Below are 21,020 nucleotides of genomic sequence, written 5' to 3'. Positions count from 1 at the left end.
TTCAGCAGGGACCTCGGTGGAGCTTCTCTTCTGGGAAGTGCTCTTGGAATCTGCTCCTGGAAGCCAACAGAGAAATCCAAGCACTTAACAGGGCTTGCTGTGAGCAGAGGGGAGAAGCACAGCATTTTTTATGACCTGAAAGCAATAGCTGCTGCTCTTGATTATTTTTAAAACATTCTGCTGGCGTTTTGAAGCGTTTTCTTGCTTGAAAATATCCAGAGGAGTTGTAGATGTTTGGGGTTTTTTTTCTGGAAGAATTTAGTTTTTTGCATAGGTTGATATTTAAGTGTTCTGTGTTGGTGTTTGAGGGTTTTTTTTTTAATCAAAGGAGTATTTTTGTTGCTTTTTTTACCATTTTTGAAGTAGACTCCATGGGACTTTATCAGAAGCCCTCCAGGCTCTGGGTGGGATCTCTTCTGGAGATCTTGCTTTCAGGGATGTGCAGCCGTGTCCCACGAAGATCCTCGTGCTCCAGGGGGGGGGTCCTGCCCCACAGAGCACCCCGACACCCCCTGAGCAGTGGGTTCAGTTCCTTGCAGATGCCCTTCCCCTCCTCTCCTCCCTCCTGCACTCAGAGCAGTGCAGGCTCTGCTGGTGCTGTCTCTCTGGGAGCAGTTTGGGTGTTTGAAGTTCTTGGAGCTCAGCTCGTAGCAGTGGTGCTGACATCTGAGCAACCTCGTGTGTTTCTTTAGTTAGATGATGGCTGTACTCCAAAAATAGGTTTCCATATCGAAATACAGCTGGAGGAGGAAGCTTGAGCCATGTGTTGTCTAACAGATAACAGAGAATCCAGGTCTTGCTGCAGAGCTGCTCTGAATGTGCAGCCACCAGAAACCATCTCAGTCTGGCTATGGAGTGTCAGGAGCTGTAAAACCTGCCACATGGATAAATAAATCCTTAAAATCCACCCTGTGTTGTGGCTGGAACATTGAGAAATGACTGGGGTGGTTCCCCTGTGGCATGGAGGTGTTGCTGCAGAGGGGCTGTGGCTGGATGGAGCAGTTGGGAGCTGGAAGGGGTGGTGGCCTGCAGACCTGTGCTGGTTCTCGTGCTGTGGCTGCTGAGCAGCTCACGGTTGTATTTCAACCTCACAGGGGAAGAGACACAGAGAGATGTAGACTGGCCAGTGGCTCTGAAGCTCAGACAGCAGCCTGGTGGCAAAACTGGCCACGGAAACCTGGGGGCTCCCCAGCCCGCTGCCCCTCACCAGGTAGGTTCTGGTGGCACGAGCTGCACTCTCCTGGCAGAGTGTTTTCAATTGTATTGTGATTTATTTTTATTTTCCAAAATGTTATCTTCAGCACTGCAGCCAGCCTAATGAAAAGGTAAAAAAATAATGAAAAGAAGTTGTGCTGGATCTGCTCCAGAATGGAAGGGGGTTACTCATGGTAAATTGAACAGTTTGCCTGGGGTGAGGTGGCTCTTGTTGTTTGCAGATGCATCAGTCTGGCTGGCTGCCCAGAGCCCATCTGATGGGCACTGGAATTCTGCTTCCAGAGAAATACTTTGATTTGTAGTTTAAGGGTAGCAAAAATGAAAGTAAGCCCAGGTTGGCTGGGGTTGTGAGCTCACGTAGAGATGATGCTGCCTCTGGGTGGAGGGTTGTTCAGACAGGGCTTCTCAAAGCCTCTCCCAGCCAGTTTCCCCAGCTCTGTCCCTGTCAGCCAGTCCTGGCCATTTCTTCTTGTCATGGGCATATTTACTGGAAGACATTTAAAACATGAAAAACTGAAAATTAGCAATTCCTATGAAATATAAAAATAGGAGATACTGTACACTGCAGCTGCCCAGCTTTTCCTTTTTAAATTATTTTGTCATTTAATATAGATTTTGATTTTGTATTTTGATTTTGGTCCTTTTTTTTTTCTTCAGGCTTGAAAAATGGCACCAACAGCTCCAAGGGAAGCAGGAGTATGGAGGCAAACCAGAGCTCTCCTCTTCAAGAACTGCCTTATTAAGTGTAGAACCAAAAAAAGCAGCGTTCAGGTGAGTTCAGGTTTGTGCCCTGCTGCTGTGGTGTCTGCAGTTATTCTGTGTTCAAGTTTTACTCTGAATTCTGGGTTGAAAAAGGCTTTTTCCAAAGGTATTTTGTGACCCTTTGGTTGAAAATGTATCCTGATGGGTAAGGCATTATCCAGAAGATAAACTTTGAATTAATATTGCAATCTGGGTGCATTTTTAAAAGCATTTGCACCCATTACTGAGCAGTATAGTGGGACTGGGCCTCTCCAGAAGATTTTTATCATTTCTGTGCATAGGTGATGTTTATGCTACTTTAAGGTGAATTTTGGGGTGCAGAAAAGACAGTGCAATGCTTGGCTGCACATGATTAATGGTTCGTGGTTTGTGTTTTGCTACTGTCCAAACAGCATAAGTTTGCTGATATTTAAAGCATGTAGAATTGTCCCTTTGTACCTTAAAATGACTTCTTAGGCTACCGATGCATGCAATTAAAATCCTGCTTCAGGGCCAGAGAAGGATTTGCATTAAAATCACTGTTGCATTGAGAACATTCAGAGAATTTAACAGCCAAGCGATTAAACTCAGCAGTCCCTCCTTTAAGCTTCGTGTAACTAAGATAAACTTCTCAGAAATCCTTGTTTCTGTGACTGTTCTTTGATGTTTTGGTATTTCTCTCTCTCTCTTTGCTCAGGAGGTCCTTTTCCCACTCTTTTTCCTCTTTTGGCTCATTCTGATGAGCATGATGCACCCGCACAGGAAATACGACGAGGTGGACAACACCAACCTGGGCCCTCTGGACACCTCCATGCTGGTGAACTTTGTCATTGGCTACACGCCTCCAACCCGAATGGCACGAGAAATCATGAAGAAAGTGGCTTTTGATAGCTTTGAGGAAGGTATCCAGACCCTGAGCTTTGTGTTCCTCTCAGTGTACCTCGTGCCATGGCTTTTGTTCGCAGAGGGAGCTCGCTGTTGCTGCTGCTGATAAAAAACCCAAGCATTTATTTTCCATCCCAGATAGACAACAGGCTGTGAAGGGGTTTTGAGGGTTTTTTTTAATTGCTTGCTTGGCAAATGTTCTGGTGCCACCAGCTCAAAGTGCTTCCCGTTCTCCTGTTGCATCCCATAAGTGTTCTGTGGCTGCAGGAAAGGTGCTGGGAGGACCCAAATGCCAAGTGCAGAAAGCCCCTGAACACCTCTAGGGCTGATTAATACTTCTCCTGGGACATCCTGGGCAAATCCAGGACGTGATGCTGTCCTGCAGATATTTTAGGTTGTGTTTTCTATCCTGTTGTTACTATCAAAACAAAATCTTAATGGGAATCAGCATTAAAAAACAATTAACACTGTTTCATCTCTTCTGCTGTAAGCAACTTTTCACTTTTTTTTTCTTTATTAAAGACTTTTTTCTTTTGCTCACACATCTAGTGGGAACGTATCTCTCCAAATCCACTCTGATGTATTTTTAATTTGGTGTCTTTAGTTCTCTTCCATGCTTCAAAGGTACCTGGAGAAACAGCCCAGCCCAACATCTGCATTTTCCTTATGGGTACTCTCAGCTGCTGAGAGCAAATGGTTCCACTTTCTGCCCCTGCAGCCCATCTTCTTCCAATCCTCTGCTGAAGTTTGTGGCAAAATACTCTGGTTTTGTATATTTATCCCTTTGCACCATTTTATGTGTCCTTCTTGAAAAGTGCTCAAGCTGCAAAATCAGTTCTCAGGTCACCAGCAGAGGGTTGGGGCACAGAAGCTGTTGGAGCAGCAAAAAGAAGGGGGGGAAAAGGGAAGATTTGGGATTAAATTTTAATTACCATGCTGCTGAGTATCAGTCCTGCAGGTTTCTGTTTGGGAGAATACACAAAATATAAAAGTATAACCCTGTATCTTTCTATAGATCTCTCCAAAACCAAAGAACTCATTCAGGTGATGCTGCTCTAACTGTTGCACAGTTCTTCCTGCTCTGCTGATACCTGCATCAACGTGATCATCTCTTCTGTCTCACAGACATCATCACAGAGGAGTATCTGAGTGAGGAGGAGCTGCAGGAGGCCAGTGCTTTTAAACCCCCCACCTTCGTGGGCGTGGTGTTCAAGGATGACATGTCCTACCAGCTGAGGTTTCCTGATTCTGTCGCCATGTCCTCCCTTTATATGGAGTCCAGAGGTGAATGTCCAAACTGTTGGGTGTATCCAAGGGGATAAACTAACAAATCATTCCCTCTTTTTGGATTTTTTGGCTTGACATTGCATATATTGCTATACAGAAGTTGTTTTCCACCATTTCTAATGGATGACCTCAGGCTGGGCCATCTTCACCCTAGGGCCAGGGCAGTTCTAACTCTTTTATTTTTGACTTTTTTGCCTTATTCTGCAGCCAGCTGCTCCAGCCTGAGGAAGGTGTGTGAGTCTGTAACATACTGGAGCTCAGGATTTACAGCTCTGCAAGCCTGCATTGATGCTGCAATTATACAGGTAAACCTGAAAAAAAAAACCTATAATAAACCCCAGGAGGTTTGGATCTGTGGACTGCCTTGGCTCTGACTGGTTTTGTGGTGCTGTCTGTTAATTATCTAACAATGCTGTATCAAAAATTAGCCCAAATCTGGTGAAGAGACAGAATATTTCCTATGCTTTTGGCCATATTTTACACAGAAGTGTCCTTGTCCAGTTGAAAAATGTGAACATTTGTCTCCATTTGTGTCTAAATGAGCCCAGACCATAGATCACAGCGGTCATCAAAACGTGAAGGCTTAGCAGTGCTTGCCTGAAATGCTGTTTAAGATGCTGGACCATAAGGGGCTGCAGAAAATTCAGTGTATTATTGTCAGGATTTGCCAGCAATGCCCTTGTCTCCATTTCTCTCCTACCATGCTGCTCATCGTGAGAGTCTCTCTTGCCCTTGTAGGTGATGGGAATTGCAAGAGGATTCATTTTCTCTCCAATTTCCATGCTTGTGGCCTTGGGTGTGGGGACAGCAAGGTTTTGCCTCTCCAGGAGGCTGGGGCTGTGCACGTGGGGTTGCACCAGGGCTGGTGCTGCAGGGCTGTGAAATCAGGAGCAATGCAGAAATAACTCTTCCTTCCCCTCCTTCCAGCTGAAGACCAATCAATCAGTTTGGGAACAACTTGAACGGACGAGAGCAATGGTGATGGGAGAGGCTGCAGTGGTGGAAATAGATAATTTCCCTCGTGCAATCATCTTAATTTACCTGGTGATCGCTTTCTCACCCTTTGGGTATTATTTGGCAATTCATATTGTGGCAGAAAAGGAGAGGAAGTTGAAGGAGTTCTTAAAAATACTGGGACTGCATGACACTGCCTTTTGGTATGTGAGTGTTTGGTATAACCCATTCTTTCATAAAACAAATGTAAAATACATAATTTTTTTTAAAAGAATGGAAAATTCCTCTGTCTCCTCCTCCAGCTTTTTAAGTTTTTTCAGTCTGATTAACTGCAAACAGCCTAAAAGTTGAAATACTCTGTAAAACCTGACGTAGCAATACTTGTGGTGTCATGAAAATAGGAATATTTTAAGAAGTAAACAGCAGAGTAATACTGTTGGGTTTATGCATGTAAAGCTATGCCAGACTTGGAGAGATTAAATGTGGTGATGTGTGAGATTTTTATGCAGTTTGGTTTTTATTGGTTTTATATATTTTGGGCTCAGTGCCTCTTTTTCTGGAGGCTCAACCTACAGTCTCTCTTCAGAGCTTAGAAGTAGTTTCCCTGACACATAATTAAATTAATTTAACTTTATAATTTCAGATGCCAGAGCAGTCTGAGCAACAGGTTTAATTTGTTTCCTGACAGTGATGGAAACAGCCCTGTGAAATATAATGGTGGCATTTTCCCAAATGAGAGGATGTACCCATTTGAAATCATGGATAGTCACAGAGATAAAAGTGGATTTAACTTTGTCTTTCCCATTTTAGCATCTTTCCCTGCTGGCCTGTAACAGCCAGCTGGGATTGCCTGGGTTATTTTTTCTTCTGGTTGGTGTTGGTTTATTCCTTTTCTAGCAGTCCTGTGTGTTTGTGGTACATCCTTGGTGACAAATCTGATTGATTTGAGTCCCTCACCCTCAGTGTCACTGTCCCCACTCACCCCTCAGTGTCAAGCATCTCTGATCTGGATAAAATAATTTCATTTTTCCCAGTGTGAAATGGGAGCAATCTGCACAGGCACACTGGTGATGCACCTTTGGGTGGCCACTGAGCAGAACTCAGACACTCACTGCTGAGGAGGACGTGTTGGTTTTTACCCCCTGCACCCACACTGCCCCTGTTTCCTCAGCTCAGAATTGCTCACAGACTTGCAGCTCTGTTTTTTAAAAAGAAAAGGATTTTATTACCTTGCCCAGCTACTGAAATGACTAGTGTATTAAATTTTAAATAGAATTTCTTTAATTATTGAAGCCTACTCCTCAGTTACCCTCTTTTGGTTATACCAGGGAATTAATTATGCAAGTTTAGAAAAAAAAAATACATCCTTGAATCATCTAATTGTTTATCTTTCTGGTGTGTATCAGTCTTGATTTGTGTGCTCTGGTGCCTAGAACAATTACAGGGATGTTTACAAAAGCTCTTTTTATTTGAGGGCTCTTGTTTTGTTGCAGGCTTGTCCTTTGGTGCAGCTGTTTGGAATATTAAAGAGTGGTAGTTTTAGGTAGTTTTGAGTGTGAATCATGCAGGCTGGGAATTTATTGACTGATTTCTGTTCTTTTTCCCCCCCTTTTTTTTGCTCCTAGGCTTTCTTGGGTGCTGCTCTACACAAACCTGATCTTTGTCATGTCCATTCTCATGGCAGTGATTGCAACAGCCTCCTCCCTCTTTCCCCAGAGCAGTGCCTTTGTGATATTTCTCCTTTTTTTCCTGTATGGAATCTCTTCAGTAAGTACTCCTGGTCTTGTTGAATTTCAGCATCCCATCCCTGTTGTTTGGGGTTTTTATTTCCCATTCCCATCTGATTTTATCCTCTCTCCTAAAGCATTTGGAACAAAGGTAGCTTCTGCAGGAGCAGACAGTGGTGGACATCTTCCCTGTCCCCATCCCCTTCCTGGGATCCTCTCTGGGATGTTGTACAGCTCTTGACCATCCCTATGAGAAATATCTGTCCTTACTGAAATATCTGAGTTTATAACCATCTTTTCTTTGAATTGACAACACTGCACAGCACCGTTTGGAACTCCAAACCCATGTCCTCTTCTAAATGTTTGCTATTGCTATATAGTGTAACATTAAAACCCTAATTGAAGGTCAGGGGATTAATTTATACAGCAGATTGGTTGTCTGAGTTCATAAGTGACCAGTGCAGAACTAGTTAGTTGTTTATGGAAGGTGTCTTAACCAGGGTGTATCTGCACACTCAGCTGTACCACTCCTTATCTTTCTTTTACTATATTTTCCCTGATCTGGCACCTTTGGGAAATCTGTCCCTCCCAATGATCTGTTTGTAAGGAAAGTGAAGGATGTAGGTGAATGTTTCAGTGATTGTACCAGCAAAATTATCTGATGATAGTGGCAAAATTGAAACCGTGATGTTTTTACTTTAGCTTTTCTATACACTGCTTTATTGTTTTGGGTTTTTTTTTTTCAATATAACACCTTCTGGTATTTTTTAATCTGTTCTTAGGTTTTCTTTGCACTTATGCTGACTCCTCTGTTTAAAAAGTCAAAGCACGTGGGTATAGTGGAGTTCTTGGCGACGCTGGCCTTTGGTTTTGTGGGCCTGAATATTGTCCTGCTGGAGGATTTCCCCAAGTCCCTCGTGTGGATTCTCAGCCCCTTGTGTCAGTGCAGCTTCTTGGTTGGTGTTGCACAGGTAAATGTCCTGCTGGAGATCCTTCAATATTTGCTTTTTTTTCTAATAAACTGATGGTGGTGGGGAAAAACTCCAATTTTCCAAGTTCAATAACTTCCCATGGTAATTTAGCATCAAAATACGATGCACCATCAATCAACTGTTATTCTGTGTTCATTGCTGTGGTCTCAGCCACTTTTTAATTCATTTTTCTTTAGTGTGGCTTAGTTTTCCACCATCCTGTCATACCTCTCCAGACTGCTGCAGTGCTGCTGTGTAACACCTCCAATTTTCTGTGTTTCTTGCCAGGTCATGCATCTAGAAGACTATGAAGATGGTGCAACCTTTGCAAATCTAACTCGTGGTCCTTACCCACTCTTTATCTCCCTTATTTTATTGGTGCTGGATAGCATATTTTATCTGCTTGTAGCTGTCTACCTTGATCAGGTTATCCCAGGTATGTTCATGAGGAAAAATTGAACTGAACTGTGCTGGTGTTACCAATTCCTCAAGTCCTGAGCCCCCAGCTTGACCTGGCTGGTGGCATTTCTGGCTTCATTTCAACTGTGGAAAATTTGCTGTTTGCAAATACATTTTAAGCTGTGGCTCGGGATGCTTTTAACTGAAATAATTTCTATTCTGTGAAAACTGTGAGATGTGAGGAGGGGTATGGGCCTGTTTAGAATTGCCAGCTGAACTTTGCTACCCTTTTTCTAGAGGAAGAGCTTCCTCACCGGGTTACTAGTGCCTCAGCCTTTGCAATTTGCTCTTTCTGGCTTGAAAACTAAAGACAGCTCTGCCTGCTCCAGACCATTCCCTCTGACAGCAGTAGTTGAAGGTGAAATGCAGAATGAAGTTGTTAATCTGGTGCCTAATGCCTGGTTAAGCCCTTCAGCTCCTTTTGCCTCTGAGCTCTCTGGGTTTCTGCTGCCTGTGTTCGAGTCGCCGTTCTTTCAGCTCGGGGGGATTTCTCTTACATAGAAGGAGATTTGCACATATATTTAAACACTTGGCAAAACTAGAACCTGCCAGCAGTGCTGATGGGAACCGTGGCTTAAATGCAGCTGATGAAACCTTGGCTGCTGAAATCCCACCAGCAATGGGGGTGCAGGCTGGCCCCGAAACCTCGAGCAGGACAGCTCGGGGCTTTGCCAGCTAAAAACCAAGAGCTGACAAATCTCTGCAGTCGCTGGTAAGAAATTCTCTTTTTGCCTTTGCTGTGCAGGGGAGTTTGGACTCCGGCGGGCTCCCTTTTTCTTCATGAAGCCCTCTTTTTGGTCAAAGAGTCGAAAAAACTACAAGGAGCTGTACGAGAGCAGCGTCAACGGCAGTTTGAATTTCAGTGAGATCGTGGAACCCGTCCCCTCAGAGTTCCAGGGGAAAGAAGCCATCAGGTACAATTCCTGCCCTGCCCCACGTGGGGATTAGCAGAGCACAGGGGTCTGGGATGTTTTCTTGGGTGATTGGAGCAGCACTGCCAGCTCGCCGGGCGTCGGATTCAAATAGCATATGGTATGCATTGCACAGCCTCCCCTTCTCAGCAAAGCCCCTTCATCGGCGGCGTGGATGCTCTCCAAAGGATAAATGGCTGGGTTTAAAGAAAGGGTTTGTTTGTGGATTGTATTCCTTCAGCTGGAGTCCTCTCCAGCCCGGCTGGTTTTCCATTCCCTCAGCTGCAGCGAGGCCACGAGAGGCGTAAGCGGTTGCAGATGTTGACACGCCCACTCTTCTGGGAGGCTTTAGTTTCTGGTAACAGGCAGTTTGAGGAGGAAAAGCTGAATTCTAGGTTTGTGTGGAGGCTGCTGTGTCCTCTGTAGACCAGAGGAGAACTTCGTGGTGGTTTGACCCAGCTGCTGTAGCTAAAAGGGTGGAACAACACTGAGAAGCAGATGTCCACCCTCTCCTCTTTCACATTGCCTGTGGTGTCACCTGTCTCACATCTGGACTGTCATGCATTTTTAGTGTCACCCATTATTTTCAATATCTTCCTTTCTAGCCCTTGTTTCCAGCATTTTCCAGTGGCATAGCCTGTTGTGAGTTGGGGAGCTCTGCATCTTCACTCCTGGTTGGCTCCACTAGTCTCAAATAAATACTTGAGCCTAGTGACCAGAACAAGTCTCATGTTGTCCATGCTATCCATATCTCTTTGGACATCTGCCATAGGTTGAAGGGTCCAGTTCTAATCGTGATGTTCACAGGAGAACATTGTGGCCATTTTTGCATTATTCAGCCACCTTGGACTCTTTCCATAGCATCCCTCCACTAGGTCTCCATCATTATCACACTGTCTTGCCATCTTTACATGGACAGGTTGTGTTTTATTTCATGCCCAGTTCTCCTCCCCACTAGTCAGACCTCTGATCCACTCCCTAGCCTCATTTTCATTTGGCCAGACTTCCAAAACCCATCCTTCACATGGTGCCTTTGGATAAACTGAGGTTTTTTTCATCTTGAGGAACAGTGGAGTTGGAAGGAAGGTTTTCACCTTTCTTGGAGTGAAGGATATCTGCTTTCTTTTGCCTAATTTTAATCAAGAGCTGTTAGCAGTCACATCTTTGGAGCCTGTTCTACTAACATCTCTTTTCCATATCGTGTCTCTTGAGTCTTCTGTTGTATTGTGAAATTATTGGGGAGTAGCTGTTGCCTTTTCTAGCTTGGGAAACCTCTAGTGCATTGTTCTACTATGTGAAAAAAAAAACACATATTTGAAATGAGTTGGTCTGTCACCATAGGAAATGCCTCAAAAGGTGACCAGGAAAAGCTTTCTAATACCAGGGTGGAGAGGAACTGAGTTCTGTGACAAGATTCCCCATCTCTTGACTTGCCTTTATGGGTCTTTAACATGTCTAGACCCACTTTGAGTATGGTCATCTTGTTGTAACTGTTGCCAAGTGTTCATCATTCAAAATGACATGTAAAGATCCTAAAATAGTTTATAAAATGACGTGTCTTCTTTCAGAATCAGCTGTGTTCAGAAAACATTCAGGAAAAAGGGGGAAACTGTGGAGGCTCTCAGAAGTAAGATCCTTTTAGCTTTTTAGCTGCTTATCAGATGCAGAGGAGCAATAGCTGAATTGTCAAGTGGTCTTTTGTGTTTCAGTTTGGGCTTTTGGGTTTCTTTGAGTGGGGTGGGAACCTTGGGGCATGAATGCCAGATGTGCACGTGTGTCTTCTCTCACTGCTCGGGCAGAAATCATGTTTAAAATGGTAGCCCCAAAAGAGGAGCCCTTCCATCACTAAAGACAACGCTGGCATCACCCCTGTTGCTCCTCCCCTGCCCGGGTCCTTGGGGATATGATCTTCCCTGCCCCATCTCCCTGATGTTTTCATCTCATTCCCCAATCTGGCTTTGGAGCGTGGCCACCCCACAGCCAGTGCAGGGACCGTCCCAGCCCAGCAATCCCAGCCCACGTTAGGGTCTGGAGGTAGGAATTCCCCTGGAGCAGGGAGTTAAATGCATACCCCATATGTCAGTATTTGAATGGAGCCAGCTCTGGGTGCCAGGAGCTCGCTGCTGACGTCTCCCCTTTCTCCTGCACCTGATTTCTCTCCTGCCACCAGATTTATCCTTCGACATCTACGAGGGTCAGATCACGGCTCTGCTGGGGCACAGTGGGACTGGGAAGACAACGCTGATGAACATCCTCTGTGGGCTGTGTCCACCAACAGATGGTGAGCTGCTCCTGTGGCAGGGGGGCTGGAGGACCCTCCTCTGGAAAAACAGCACTTCACCTGTCCCATGATTTCGGGATGCACCCAGTGCCTCTCTGGATAACATCTAGAAGAATCCACTTTGGATTCTCTTCCATGTGAGCCTGGTCTCTGGCTGTTGGAAACCTCTCTGGTCATTGCTGCTGGTTTTTTTTCTCTTTTTTTTTTTAGGGTTTGTCTCTGTCTATGGGCACAGAGTGTCAGAAATCGATGAGATGCTGGAAGTGCGGCAGATCGCGGGGGTGTGCCCCCAGTCTGACATCCACTTTGACATCCTGACTGTGGAGGAGAACCTCTCCATCTTTGCTGCCATCAAAGGCATCCCTCAGAATGATCTGATACAGGAGGTAAATCTGCTGGGCACAGCTCGTGTCTTGTGTGTTCATTTTTAACCTGCAGGACAAAACCCCTTCACATTGCACAGGTATCTCCATGAGGGAAGTCTGCAGGGAACTATCACTTGATAGGACAACAGACAAAGAGCTACAGGCAGATATTTTTACAAAGCTAAACTGTTATTTCATAAGCTTCCTAGGAAAAGAATATTTAAACCCATTTGTGTTCAAGCAGAGACACCTTTGAACTTCCTCAGGATGCTGGAACTTAAACCCCTGCTCTGGGATGTGCAGGTTCCTTAGCAGGGTGCACAAAGTGAATTAGGGACAGTTAATTTGAACGTTAATTGTTAATAATCTGGTTAAAATAAAAAAATAGAATTTTTGTTTTAAAAATAAATGTGTTTCTTATGTTTTAAAGGTGCAGAAAGTGTTGCTGGATTTGGATATGCAGCCTATCAGAGACAACCAAGCTAAAAAACTGAGTGGGGGGCAGAAGAGGAGGCTGTCAGTGGGAGTTGCTGTTCTTGGCAACCCAAAGGTGAGTGTGATGGAGATGTTCCCAACTTGCTGTCACTCACACACCTCACAGCTGATGTCTCCTTGTCAAAACTAATGCATCTAATAATACCTTAAGATGCAGAAATTTTTACTTGCAGCAGCTGTCGCCCTTTTTTCCCTTCACTTATGGTTTTAAACAATTAAAATTACTTCAATATCTGAACCTTTATGCTTGAGGATATCAATGGTTCAGGTGATGGCAGTAGCTCTGGATTTATCTCTCTGTGAAATCAACAGCATGACAAGTTTTATGTCATTTCTGGCAGGTAACATTTAATCCCCAACAGCAAAACTGCTGGAGACTTTGCAAAGCCATCCAGGCATGTGGAGCAGGGATGGAGCTGGAGAGCTCTTTGTGTTCCACATCTATTATTCCTGGCCTGGAAGATCTGTGTTTAAAAAAGATGTGTGTGACAGTTCCCTGGGATTTTGGAAGCATCTGTGTGTGTTTAACCATCCCTTGATAGAAAGTGAATCTGAAGCTAAACATCATTGTACTAGAAGCAGAATAAAAGAGGCTGTGGTGTTAAACTTCCTCTAGGATTTTTCCATTTGCCACAAGAGGAGAGGAGTTTAGTAGAAGCATAGTGAGGATGGCTGCTGTGTGACTTGGAAAACTAACTAGGAGGCTTCAAACAGAAAGCCCAGTGCCTGTTCCTTAGGATTTCCTGAGGTCAGCCCCTTGCACGTGGCTTTGCAAACACCTCTTGGTTTTGCACCAAGGTTCTGCTGCTGGATGAGCCGACTGCAGGCATGGACCCATGCTCCAGACACATCGTCTGGAACCTCCTGAAGAGCAGGAAAGCAAACCATGTGACTGTGTTCAGCACCCACTTCATGGATGAGGCTGATATCCTGGCTGGTGAGTCCTGCCACGAGCCCCTGGCTACCTGATGGAGCAGGAGGTGATGCTCCTCTAGCCGTGCAGCCACCTTGATTTGAAATGGATAATTGATTTTGGAGCAAACTGTTAATCTGATTCAAAGGGCCTTCTTGGTTTTTGTTTCTAGATCGTAAAGCTGTCATCTCTCAAGGGATGCTCAAATGCCTTGGATCATCTCTCTTTCTCAAAAGCAAATGGGGGATTGGCTACCGCTTGAGGTATTGCTTTTGTGTCACATCTGCTGGGTGACAGCACATCTTGTCATTGTCTTCTGTTGGAATCTGTCAGATGGCACCCCCTGCCCCCCCAAAAGATCCTTTTGTCATCTTGGTACTAAATGTTTGGTGCTCTGCTGGATGATCATTCTGGTGCTCATAGATTTAGTCTGGATATAAGGACATTTTTGACACTGAAGGTGATAGGATCCTGGCCCAGGTTCCCCTGGTGGATGCTCCATCCCTGGGACCATCCCAGGTCACATTGGATGGGGCTCTGAGCACCCTGCTCTAGCTGCAGATGTCCCTTCTCCCTGCAGGGAGGTGGGACTAGATGACCTTGAAAGGTCCTTTCCAACCCCAACCACTCTGTGATTCTGTGCAGGCGTGAGGAGAACAGTGAGCTTTAAAACCCCAACTTCTCATCCTCTCCTTTCTTAGCATGCACATCGATGCCTACTGCAACACTGAAGCCACCACCTCGCTGATAAGGCAGCACATCCCTGCAGCCAGCCTCATCCAGGAGAACGACGAGCAGCTCGTGTACACCCTGCCCCTCAAGGACATGGACAAGTTTGCAGGTATTGATGGGAGTGCAGAGAAATCCATCAAGTGTGGCTGTCACCTCCAGTTCCCCTGAAATTCATCACATCTGCCTGTGTGTGTTTTATGCATGTTCATTGTTGAGCTGTGGTTTGGCTGGTGAGCGTTCAGCGAGGTGGTTTTTGGGCAGGTGAGGACCTTGGCATCTCCTCCAAGGAGGCTGTGGGATGTGGGTACCCCACAGCAAGTGCTGATGAGGTGCCTGGAGCAGAAGAGACCCTGTTGTCCAAGAGTCCCTTGGTCCTTGCTGAAGCATCATCTTATTGCAGAGTGTTTTAATGAGCAGGACTGACCTCTGGCAGCAAGCCAGAAATTCCCAAGTCCTACAGAAATCATAGAATGGTTTGGGTTGGGAAGGACCTTAAAGGTTTAACTTTCCAACAACTTCCCCTAGACCAGGTTATTCAAAGCCCCAACCAATCTGACCTTCTACACTTCCAGGAATGGGGTGTCCACAGCTTCTGTGGGCAACCTTCCTCTTCAACCTTGCTGCAGGCTGCAGAGAGCATCATGTTGCTGCCTGAAGGTCCCCTGGTGAGCAGGAGCCTGGAGCAGATGTGTTGGTTTCACTAGATGGCAGCAATTATCTGAGCAGACCTACACGAGGCTCCTTCTTGAGAAGATGGAGAAACAGTGTGTCCTTTGCTCTGTGTGGAAAGCTCAGGGAGAGTCAATACTGATATAAATATGCAGCTTGTGTTTCATACATCCTTCTTTTCCCCACTGCTTTTAACCAGTTAATAATTCATCAGCTTTACCTTTAGCAGGCACTGTGTGTACTTTTGAAGCACAGACATCTTTATGCAAGACTGAATCCATTCCCCCAGATTATTTTAAGGAGAGGCCAAGGTTAGGAATGTGCCTCAGCTACTGGGGCAGAAGAAATCATGGAGATCTGATGAGCATCGTTGGGTATCCAACTGCTCTTCCCATTTTATCCATTTGCAGTTCCCTTCAGGGTGACCTTGGCTCTGAAGCTCTTCATTTTGTCAAGTCCTTCACTTTATAGGACTGGCAAGAGACCAATAGTGGGGGTTTTTTTTCATCCCAAGGTGCTAAGAAGTGTCCTTAATCTGAATGCAGTTTGGGTCTTCAAGCTGTGCATGCTGCCCAGGACCTCCTGCTGACCTGCAGCTCTTAGATGTGTGTGTCTATATGTATATGTAGATGCATATATTAAAATCACCCCATGGTTATATTGGTAAAATCTCTGTGTGTTGGCAGGGACCTAGGTAGGAGAAGCTGTCCTGCAGTCCCTGTGTGTGATCCTTCCAGGAGAGGGGCTCCAGGAGGCAGCTCTGAGCCCAGCAGCTTTAGGATGCTGAGGTGGTTTTCAGAACCATTACAGCTCCAGGAAAACTTGCCACATGTCCCATACCTGACCACAGAGGCTGAAAGGTTTTGTGCTAAAAAAGAGCTCATCTCTACTTTGGTTCTCAAGTGACCTGGATCTTCACAATGAAGCAATCATGTTCCACATCACCTGCATTTTTGTACCAAGCAGAAGGGCTGTAGGAATGCCTCTGATGGGCTGGAAGATCTCGTGGGAGATGATCTCATTGTTCAGAGCAACCAATATGCTTCTCTTCTGTCTCCAGGCTTGTTTTCTGACCTCGACACTCATTCCCACCTGGGTGTTATCACCTATGGCGTGTCCATGACAACACTGGAGGATGTCTATCTGAAGCTGGAAGTTGAGGCTGAGATTGATCAAGCAGGTGGGATGGGCCGTGGCTGGTCTCCTGTTTCCCCTCCTATTTGATTTAGTCTTAATTAGTGTGGAGTTACCCATGAACATCACTGCCAGAAGGAGTTTTGCTATGGAGGTAAGAATAAAAAATCCTCTTGCAGAGCACCTGGGGCTCCTTTGGTCTCAAGGGGTTCCAGGCTTGGAAAGATTTAACATGAGAAACACACAGAAGCAGTGAGTCAGGTGAGGAGCAATTCTGGGAGGATCCAGGGGGAAAGCTTTTTACTGGTTGTCTCTGCAGTAATTAATATTTCAGCCAGTGCACTTCCATCTAACTTCTCTGCTCTGCAGTTGCACTCTTCATGGCCAGCTTTTTAAAATGTGCTTTATTTCCCTGATGGAGCTTCCTCTCAACAAACTGGAAATAAATTTTATACTGTGCATTTCCAGCCTTCTGCACGAACAGTAACATTAGTAACCTGCAATTAAGGCTGAAATAACTCAACTTGTCTTTCTTCCCTTCCTTTAAATGAACTTTCAATTCAAATTAAAAGTTAGGGCCACTTAATGTTACTCCAGAATTATACAGTTCTTCTTTTGATGTCAATTTTAAATGGTTTAAGCTATCTTAATCTTTGTAGAGCTTCCTGTGTGATACAGGGAGGAAAGTACCCTGCTCTGCAAAGCTTTTGTGTGGGTGTAAGGGGGTTTAACTGGTGCTGAATAATACAGGGGTGGACATGGGATGATATTGGGGCAAATTGCACCTTTTGAGTGGCAGAAATTGGTATCATCTGCCTTAGGTGTCTGCTGGGTGTGTGATTCAGAGCTTTGGGGGAGATAGGTGTCATTTGGGATGGGATGGAATCTGCAGTAGCAGGGAGAAGGATTCAACAGCCACCCAGCTTGGCAGAAATTGGTATCATCTGCCTTAGGTGTCTGCTGGGTGTGTGATTCAGAGCTTTGGGGGAGATGGGTGTCATTTGGGATGGGATGGGATGGGATGGCATCTGCAGTAGCAGGGAGAAGGAATCAACAGCTACCCAGCTTTCTCCAGCTCTGCCCTCTCAAACCACATGGCTCTGCCCAAGCAGCAGATTTGTAGAGTTTCCCTCTCTCCTCTTTCAGATTACAGCGTGTTCAGTTCCCAGCAAGTGCAGGATGAAACAGACACCAAGTCCCTGGATGACATGGAGCAGAGCCTCCTGATGCTCTCGGAGACCAGGGCGCTGGCCATGAGCAGTGCAGCCCTCTGGAAGAAGCAGGTGGCCACCATAGCCAAAGTTCATTTCCTCAGTCTCAAGAGGGAAAATAAATGTGTGAGAGTGATGTAAGTATTGGGCCTCTCTCATTTCTGTACAGAATTCTCCAGACTTGTTCAAACAACACCAGAGAAGGGGCAGGATGAGATTATTTTTGTCACCATAATGACATTTAAAACCCAATAAGTATGAAACACTCCATTACTGTTGGCTACAGGCTTTCTGGGGGGCATGGGAGGTGGAGTTTTAATAACATGGACATAAACTGGGTTGGCTTTTGTTGAATTTTAGTAAAATGGCAACCTTTTGTTTCTTTTCAGGTTGTTGCTTTTTCTGATTTTCCTTGTAGTTCAGATTTTATTGTTTTTCATCCACCACGTCATCAAAAATTCTGTAGCTGCTATCAGGCTTTCCCCAGATTTGTACTTGCTGAAGCCTGGGGAGGACTATCACAAGTACAGGAGTCGCCTCCTGCTGCAGAACTCCACAGGTAGGAGAGCAGGGATGCTCCATGGGTTGTCTCCTCTTTCCACCTCTCTAACATGGCATTTCATGTGGTGGGAAAAGATGGGGTGTGCTGCTTTTGAGGGTGGGGACAAAGTTCCTTCAAATTAACCCAGATGAGGAGTTTCTAAGTACCCAGAGATGGTAAAGAGTGAGTATCCTTTGTGCTGTAGGGTTTGGTTCAGAGATCTCCCTTCTCCTCCTGTGTCTGGCAGCCTTGTGCTCGCTGTGTCCTGAGACAGAGAGGTGAAGGAACTGGGTAGGGACACATTGAGCTACATCAACATTGAAGTCCTGCTACAAAGCATTTATGAAAAACTTCTGTTTTGTTTTAAATTGGGATGTTTTATCAGATCCAGATGATAGAGACAAGTGCCTGGTTGAGCTGTTGGGAGCTGGTGCTGAACACAACGTCCTTTCTCCAGGCACTGTATCAAAGTGCTGCTGGTTTAATGCTCTCTTAGCAAACTGTTCAGCTGAAACTTTCAGTGTTTCACCCTAGGGTTGTGTGAGTGAGAAAATGCATCAGTAGTTTGTGGGAAATGCTTGGAGCTGGTGATGAGTAATCATGTTGTTCTCTCTCTTACACCAGAAGCAGATATTGATGACATTGTCCACTCTCTTGGGAGCATGAACATCCTCCTGGAGATGTTCAATGACAGTGATTACGTCTCAGCTGCACCTCACAGTGCAGCTTTAAACGTGTTTGAGCTGGAGTCCAGGCAGGTAAGATGGACAGATGGGGTCAGTCCTATCCCAGAGAGCAAACAAGAGCCTGGGGTTGTTGTACTCTTGCCTGCAAGGTACATATTGAGCCATGTAATCAATTAATGTCATAGCATATTGCTTATACAGGAGGCCTGCAAAGAGGACTTGTAGTTACAGAATGGAAATATCAAAATATGTGTTCTTCCAGAATGATAATTATGGTAGATTAATCCAACTTCCATCCCCCTTTCTTCCCCACGAGGACCAAAAAGCCAAGAGAAATATTTTACTTCACAAGAGAGCTGGCCTGGGAATTGTATTTATTTATTTATTTTAATGACCCTGGCTGAATTATACACTTTGACAGAAGCACAATTCCACAGAGCTCTCCTGTGTAAAGAAAAAATGAGTTTCCTGGATCGTCCATAGTCCTTTCAGTGTGGTCACTGGAGGAGTGTCAGAAAGACTGGAACGTTGGGGTGGTGTTTGATCTCCAGCTAAGGAGCTGCTTTGCAGTGTGCCAGCTCTTGTCTCTGCTTCCCATTTTTAATCTTGCTCTGCAGACTGTTCAAAGTTAGTGGGACAGTGCAGCCCTTGCCCAATCTTTGCCTGGCTGGTTTTTAAATGCATGAACAAGAGCATAGGAGTGCAGGTCGTTGTGTGTTTTGCTTCTCAGACTGTAATTATCTGCAGCATCAGTTGTCATAGTGGCACAGTTGCATTAAACATTCTGGGAGTTTATTCCAAATAATTTATTCTCTGTGAGCATCACTGTTCTTCTGAATTAGGCTGCGTGTTACAACCCCCCTGAGCAGCCCAGAGCTGCACCCTGTTATACAAAGATTTATCCTGCTGTTCAGGTTTAATTAAGATTTTCCCTGATGTTCAGGTTTAATTAAGCCCATAGGAGAGCCCTCCCAAGGCACGACCCTGTGTGTAGAATTAACACAGCACATCCTTCCCTTTCCAGAGCTACGTTTTCATGCTCGTCTTCAACAGCACCATGGTGCATTCCCTGCCAGTGTTGATGAATATTGTCAGCAACCTGCTTCTGCGTGGTCTAAACGTGACAGAGAGCATCCAAATCTGGAGCAACCCCTTCATCCAGGTGAGCAGCACCCAGGGCTGCACGGCAGGCATCAGCCTTGGGCGTGGGGTGGGGGGCAGAGCACCCCTGGGGTGCCACTGGGCTGCAAAACCACTCTGGAAACCAAGGGAGAAGCTGCTCAGGGCTCTCTGCAGCACCAGGGGCTGTGCTCTGCACTGTGCTCTTAGGAAGGATTGGACCCCAGTAGTCCCAGCCTGCAGAGTAAGTCCTTGGTGGTGCAGTGTGGACCTCTGCAGAGTTAATAAGGACTTGCAAGGTGCTGGGGTTTTGTTCTGCAGCTTGTGGAAGTGGAGGAAAAAGAGGATTGGAAAGGGGATGTCCTGTTGGGCAGTTGTTATGGGTTTGTTACAGGTTACCTGTAATGGTCAAATGCTGGAGCTCTGCTGCCTTCTGTGCAGAACTGGGGTAACCTTTAGGAGAGGAGAGGACCTGCTGCAGGAGACAAATGCTCCAGGGGTTTATAAGACACTCTTACTAATATTCCAAAAACTTCCACAGGCATTTTTCTTCATGCTGCAGCTCAGATGATCTTGAGATCATCCTGGAAATGCTGGGTCAGTGGTTGGACTTAGGATCTTAAAGGTCTTTTCCAACCCAAATGATTCTGTGAGATGCACAGAGTTTATGTTTTAGCATTTACAGTCATGCACCAATTCTAAATTTGTTTTTTTTTTTGGTCATGCACATTCTGGTGTTGAAGAAACCTGATTTATATTGCAGAATCTTCCAGACACAATTTTCAGACTGGAGATCTATTTTGAAGCTGTGTTGCTGGGAATCATCATTACTGGAATGCCACCTTACTTTGCCATGGATAATGCAGAAAACCACAAGGTAAACTCCCAGAAGTTGATTCAGGGATTGCACAAGAACTGGAAAATCTGGGATTTGGGGGAAAATCTTAGCACCTTTGGCTGTGAGAGGTGTAAGGCACAGCAGGATGGATGTGACTGCCGTTTGCTGCCCAGGGTAGAGCACATTTAGAATCATAGAATCCTTTAGGTTGGAAGAGACCTTTAAGATCATCAAGTACAACCATCAAGCCAACACTACTAAGTCCTCTGCTAAAACAGAATCAGAATCTGTCAGGGTTGGAAGGGACCACAAGGATCCCCCAGTTCCAACCCCTCTGCCATGAGCAGGGACACCTCCCACTAGATCAGGCTGCCCAGAGCCTCCTCCAGCCTGGCCTTAAAGACCCCCAGGGATGGGGAAAAGCCCTTTGTCTTTCCATGGAAACACTATTTTTCTCCTTTGGTGGCTAAAATCACCAATAACTGGGTACCACAGCCACGCCACATCAGTGTAAAATCAGCCTGTTAGAAGGATCCTGCTCCCACACCGAGGCAGATGAACACAGTGTTAATTTTAATGAGCATTTCATTAACGTGGTGTTTTCCTGTCACAGATCAAAGCATACACACAGCTGAAGATAGCAGGGCTTTATCCCTCTGCTTACTGGACTGGACAAGCTGTTGTTGACCTCCCACTGTTCTTCTCCATCCTCGTCCTGATGATAGGCAGCCTCTTTGCCTTCCACTATGGTGTTTATTTCTACGTGGGCAAGTTCCTTGCTGTGGTGAGCACAGTGGGGAGCAGAGCCCACGTGGGCATGGCAGGGCATGGTTGTGTTGTTTTCTACAAGAGTTTTGTTTTTCTTAGGTGGTTTAGCAGGATTTTT

At 45.4% G+C, this 21,020-nt stretch overlaps 1 protein-coding gene across 1 annotated transcript in view; it reads left to right on the top strand.

Moving 5' to 3' along the window:
• Window positions 1-1,881: 1,881 nt before the first annotated feature.
• The window catches only part of ABCA5 (ATP-binding cassette, sub-family A (ABC1), member 5), a 27,823-nt gene continuing 8,684 nt past the window's right edge, over window positions 1,882-21,020 (top strand). Inside the window, exons 1-23 of the mRNA XM_008942516.1 lie at window positions 1,882-1,986; window positions 2,654-2,858; window positions 3,967-4,125; window positions 4,336-4,433; window positions 5,056-5,285; window positions 6,708-6,849; window positions 7,592-7,780; window positions 8,069-8,216; window positions 8,985-9,153; window positions 10,719-10,777; window positions 11,321-11,431; window positions 11,642-11,817; window positions 12,227-12,346; window positions 13,090-13,228; window positions 13,377-13,467; window positions 13,906-14,045; window positions 15,666-15,785; window positions 16,886-17,087; window positions 17,340-17,509; window positions 18,116-18,249; window positions 19,202-19,339; window positions 20,060-20,173; window positions 20,748-20,918. Coding sequence (XP_008940764.1) covers window positions 1,882-1,986; window positions 2,654-2,858; window positions 3,967-4,125; window positions 4,336-4,433; window positions 5,056-5,285; window positions 6,708-6,849; window positions 7,592-7,780; window positions 8,069-8,216; window positions 8,985-9,153; window positions 10,719-10,777; window positions 11,321-11,431; window positions 11,642-11,817; window positions 12,227-12,346; window positions 13,090-13,228; window positions 13,377-13,467; window positions 13,906-14,045; window positions 15,666-15,785; window positions 16,886-17,087; window positions 17,340-17,509; window positions 18,116-18,249; window positions 19,202-19,339; window positions 20,060-20,173; window positions 20,748-20,918 — 3,330 coding nt within the window. The remainder of the gene's footprint in view (window positions 1,987-2,653; window positions 2,859-3,966; window positions 4,126-4,335; window positions 4,434-5,055; window positions 5,286-6,707; window positions 6,850-7,591; window positions 7,781-8,068; window positions 8,217-8,984; window positions 9,154-10,718; window positions 10,778-11,320; window positions 11,432-11,641; window positions 11,818-12,226; window positions 12,347-13,089; window positions 13,229-13,376; window positions 13,468-13,905; window positions 14,046-15,665; window positions 15,786-16,885; window positions 17,088-17,339; window positions 17,510-18,115; window positions 18,250-19,201; window positions 19,340-20,059; window positions 20,174-20,747; window positions 20,919-21,020) is intronic.

This window comes from Merops nubicus, unplaced genomic scaffold (genome assembly GCF_000691845.1).
Source record: "Merops nubicus isolate BGI_N331 unplaced genomic scaffold, ASM69184v1 scaffold3146, whole genome shotgun sequence".
Classification (NCBI taxonomy): Eukaryota; Metazoa; Chordata; class Aves; order Coraciiformes; family Meropidae; genus Merops; species Merops nubicus.
Note: the sequence above shows the minus strand (reverse complement) of the source record. Positions and strands in the feature narration are given on the sequence as shown.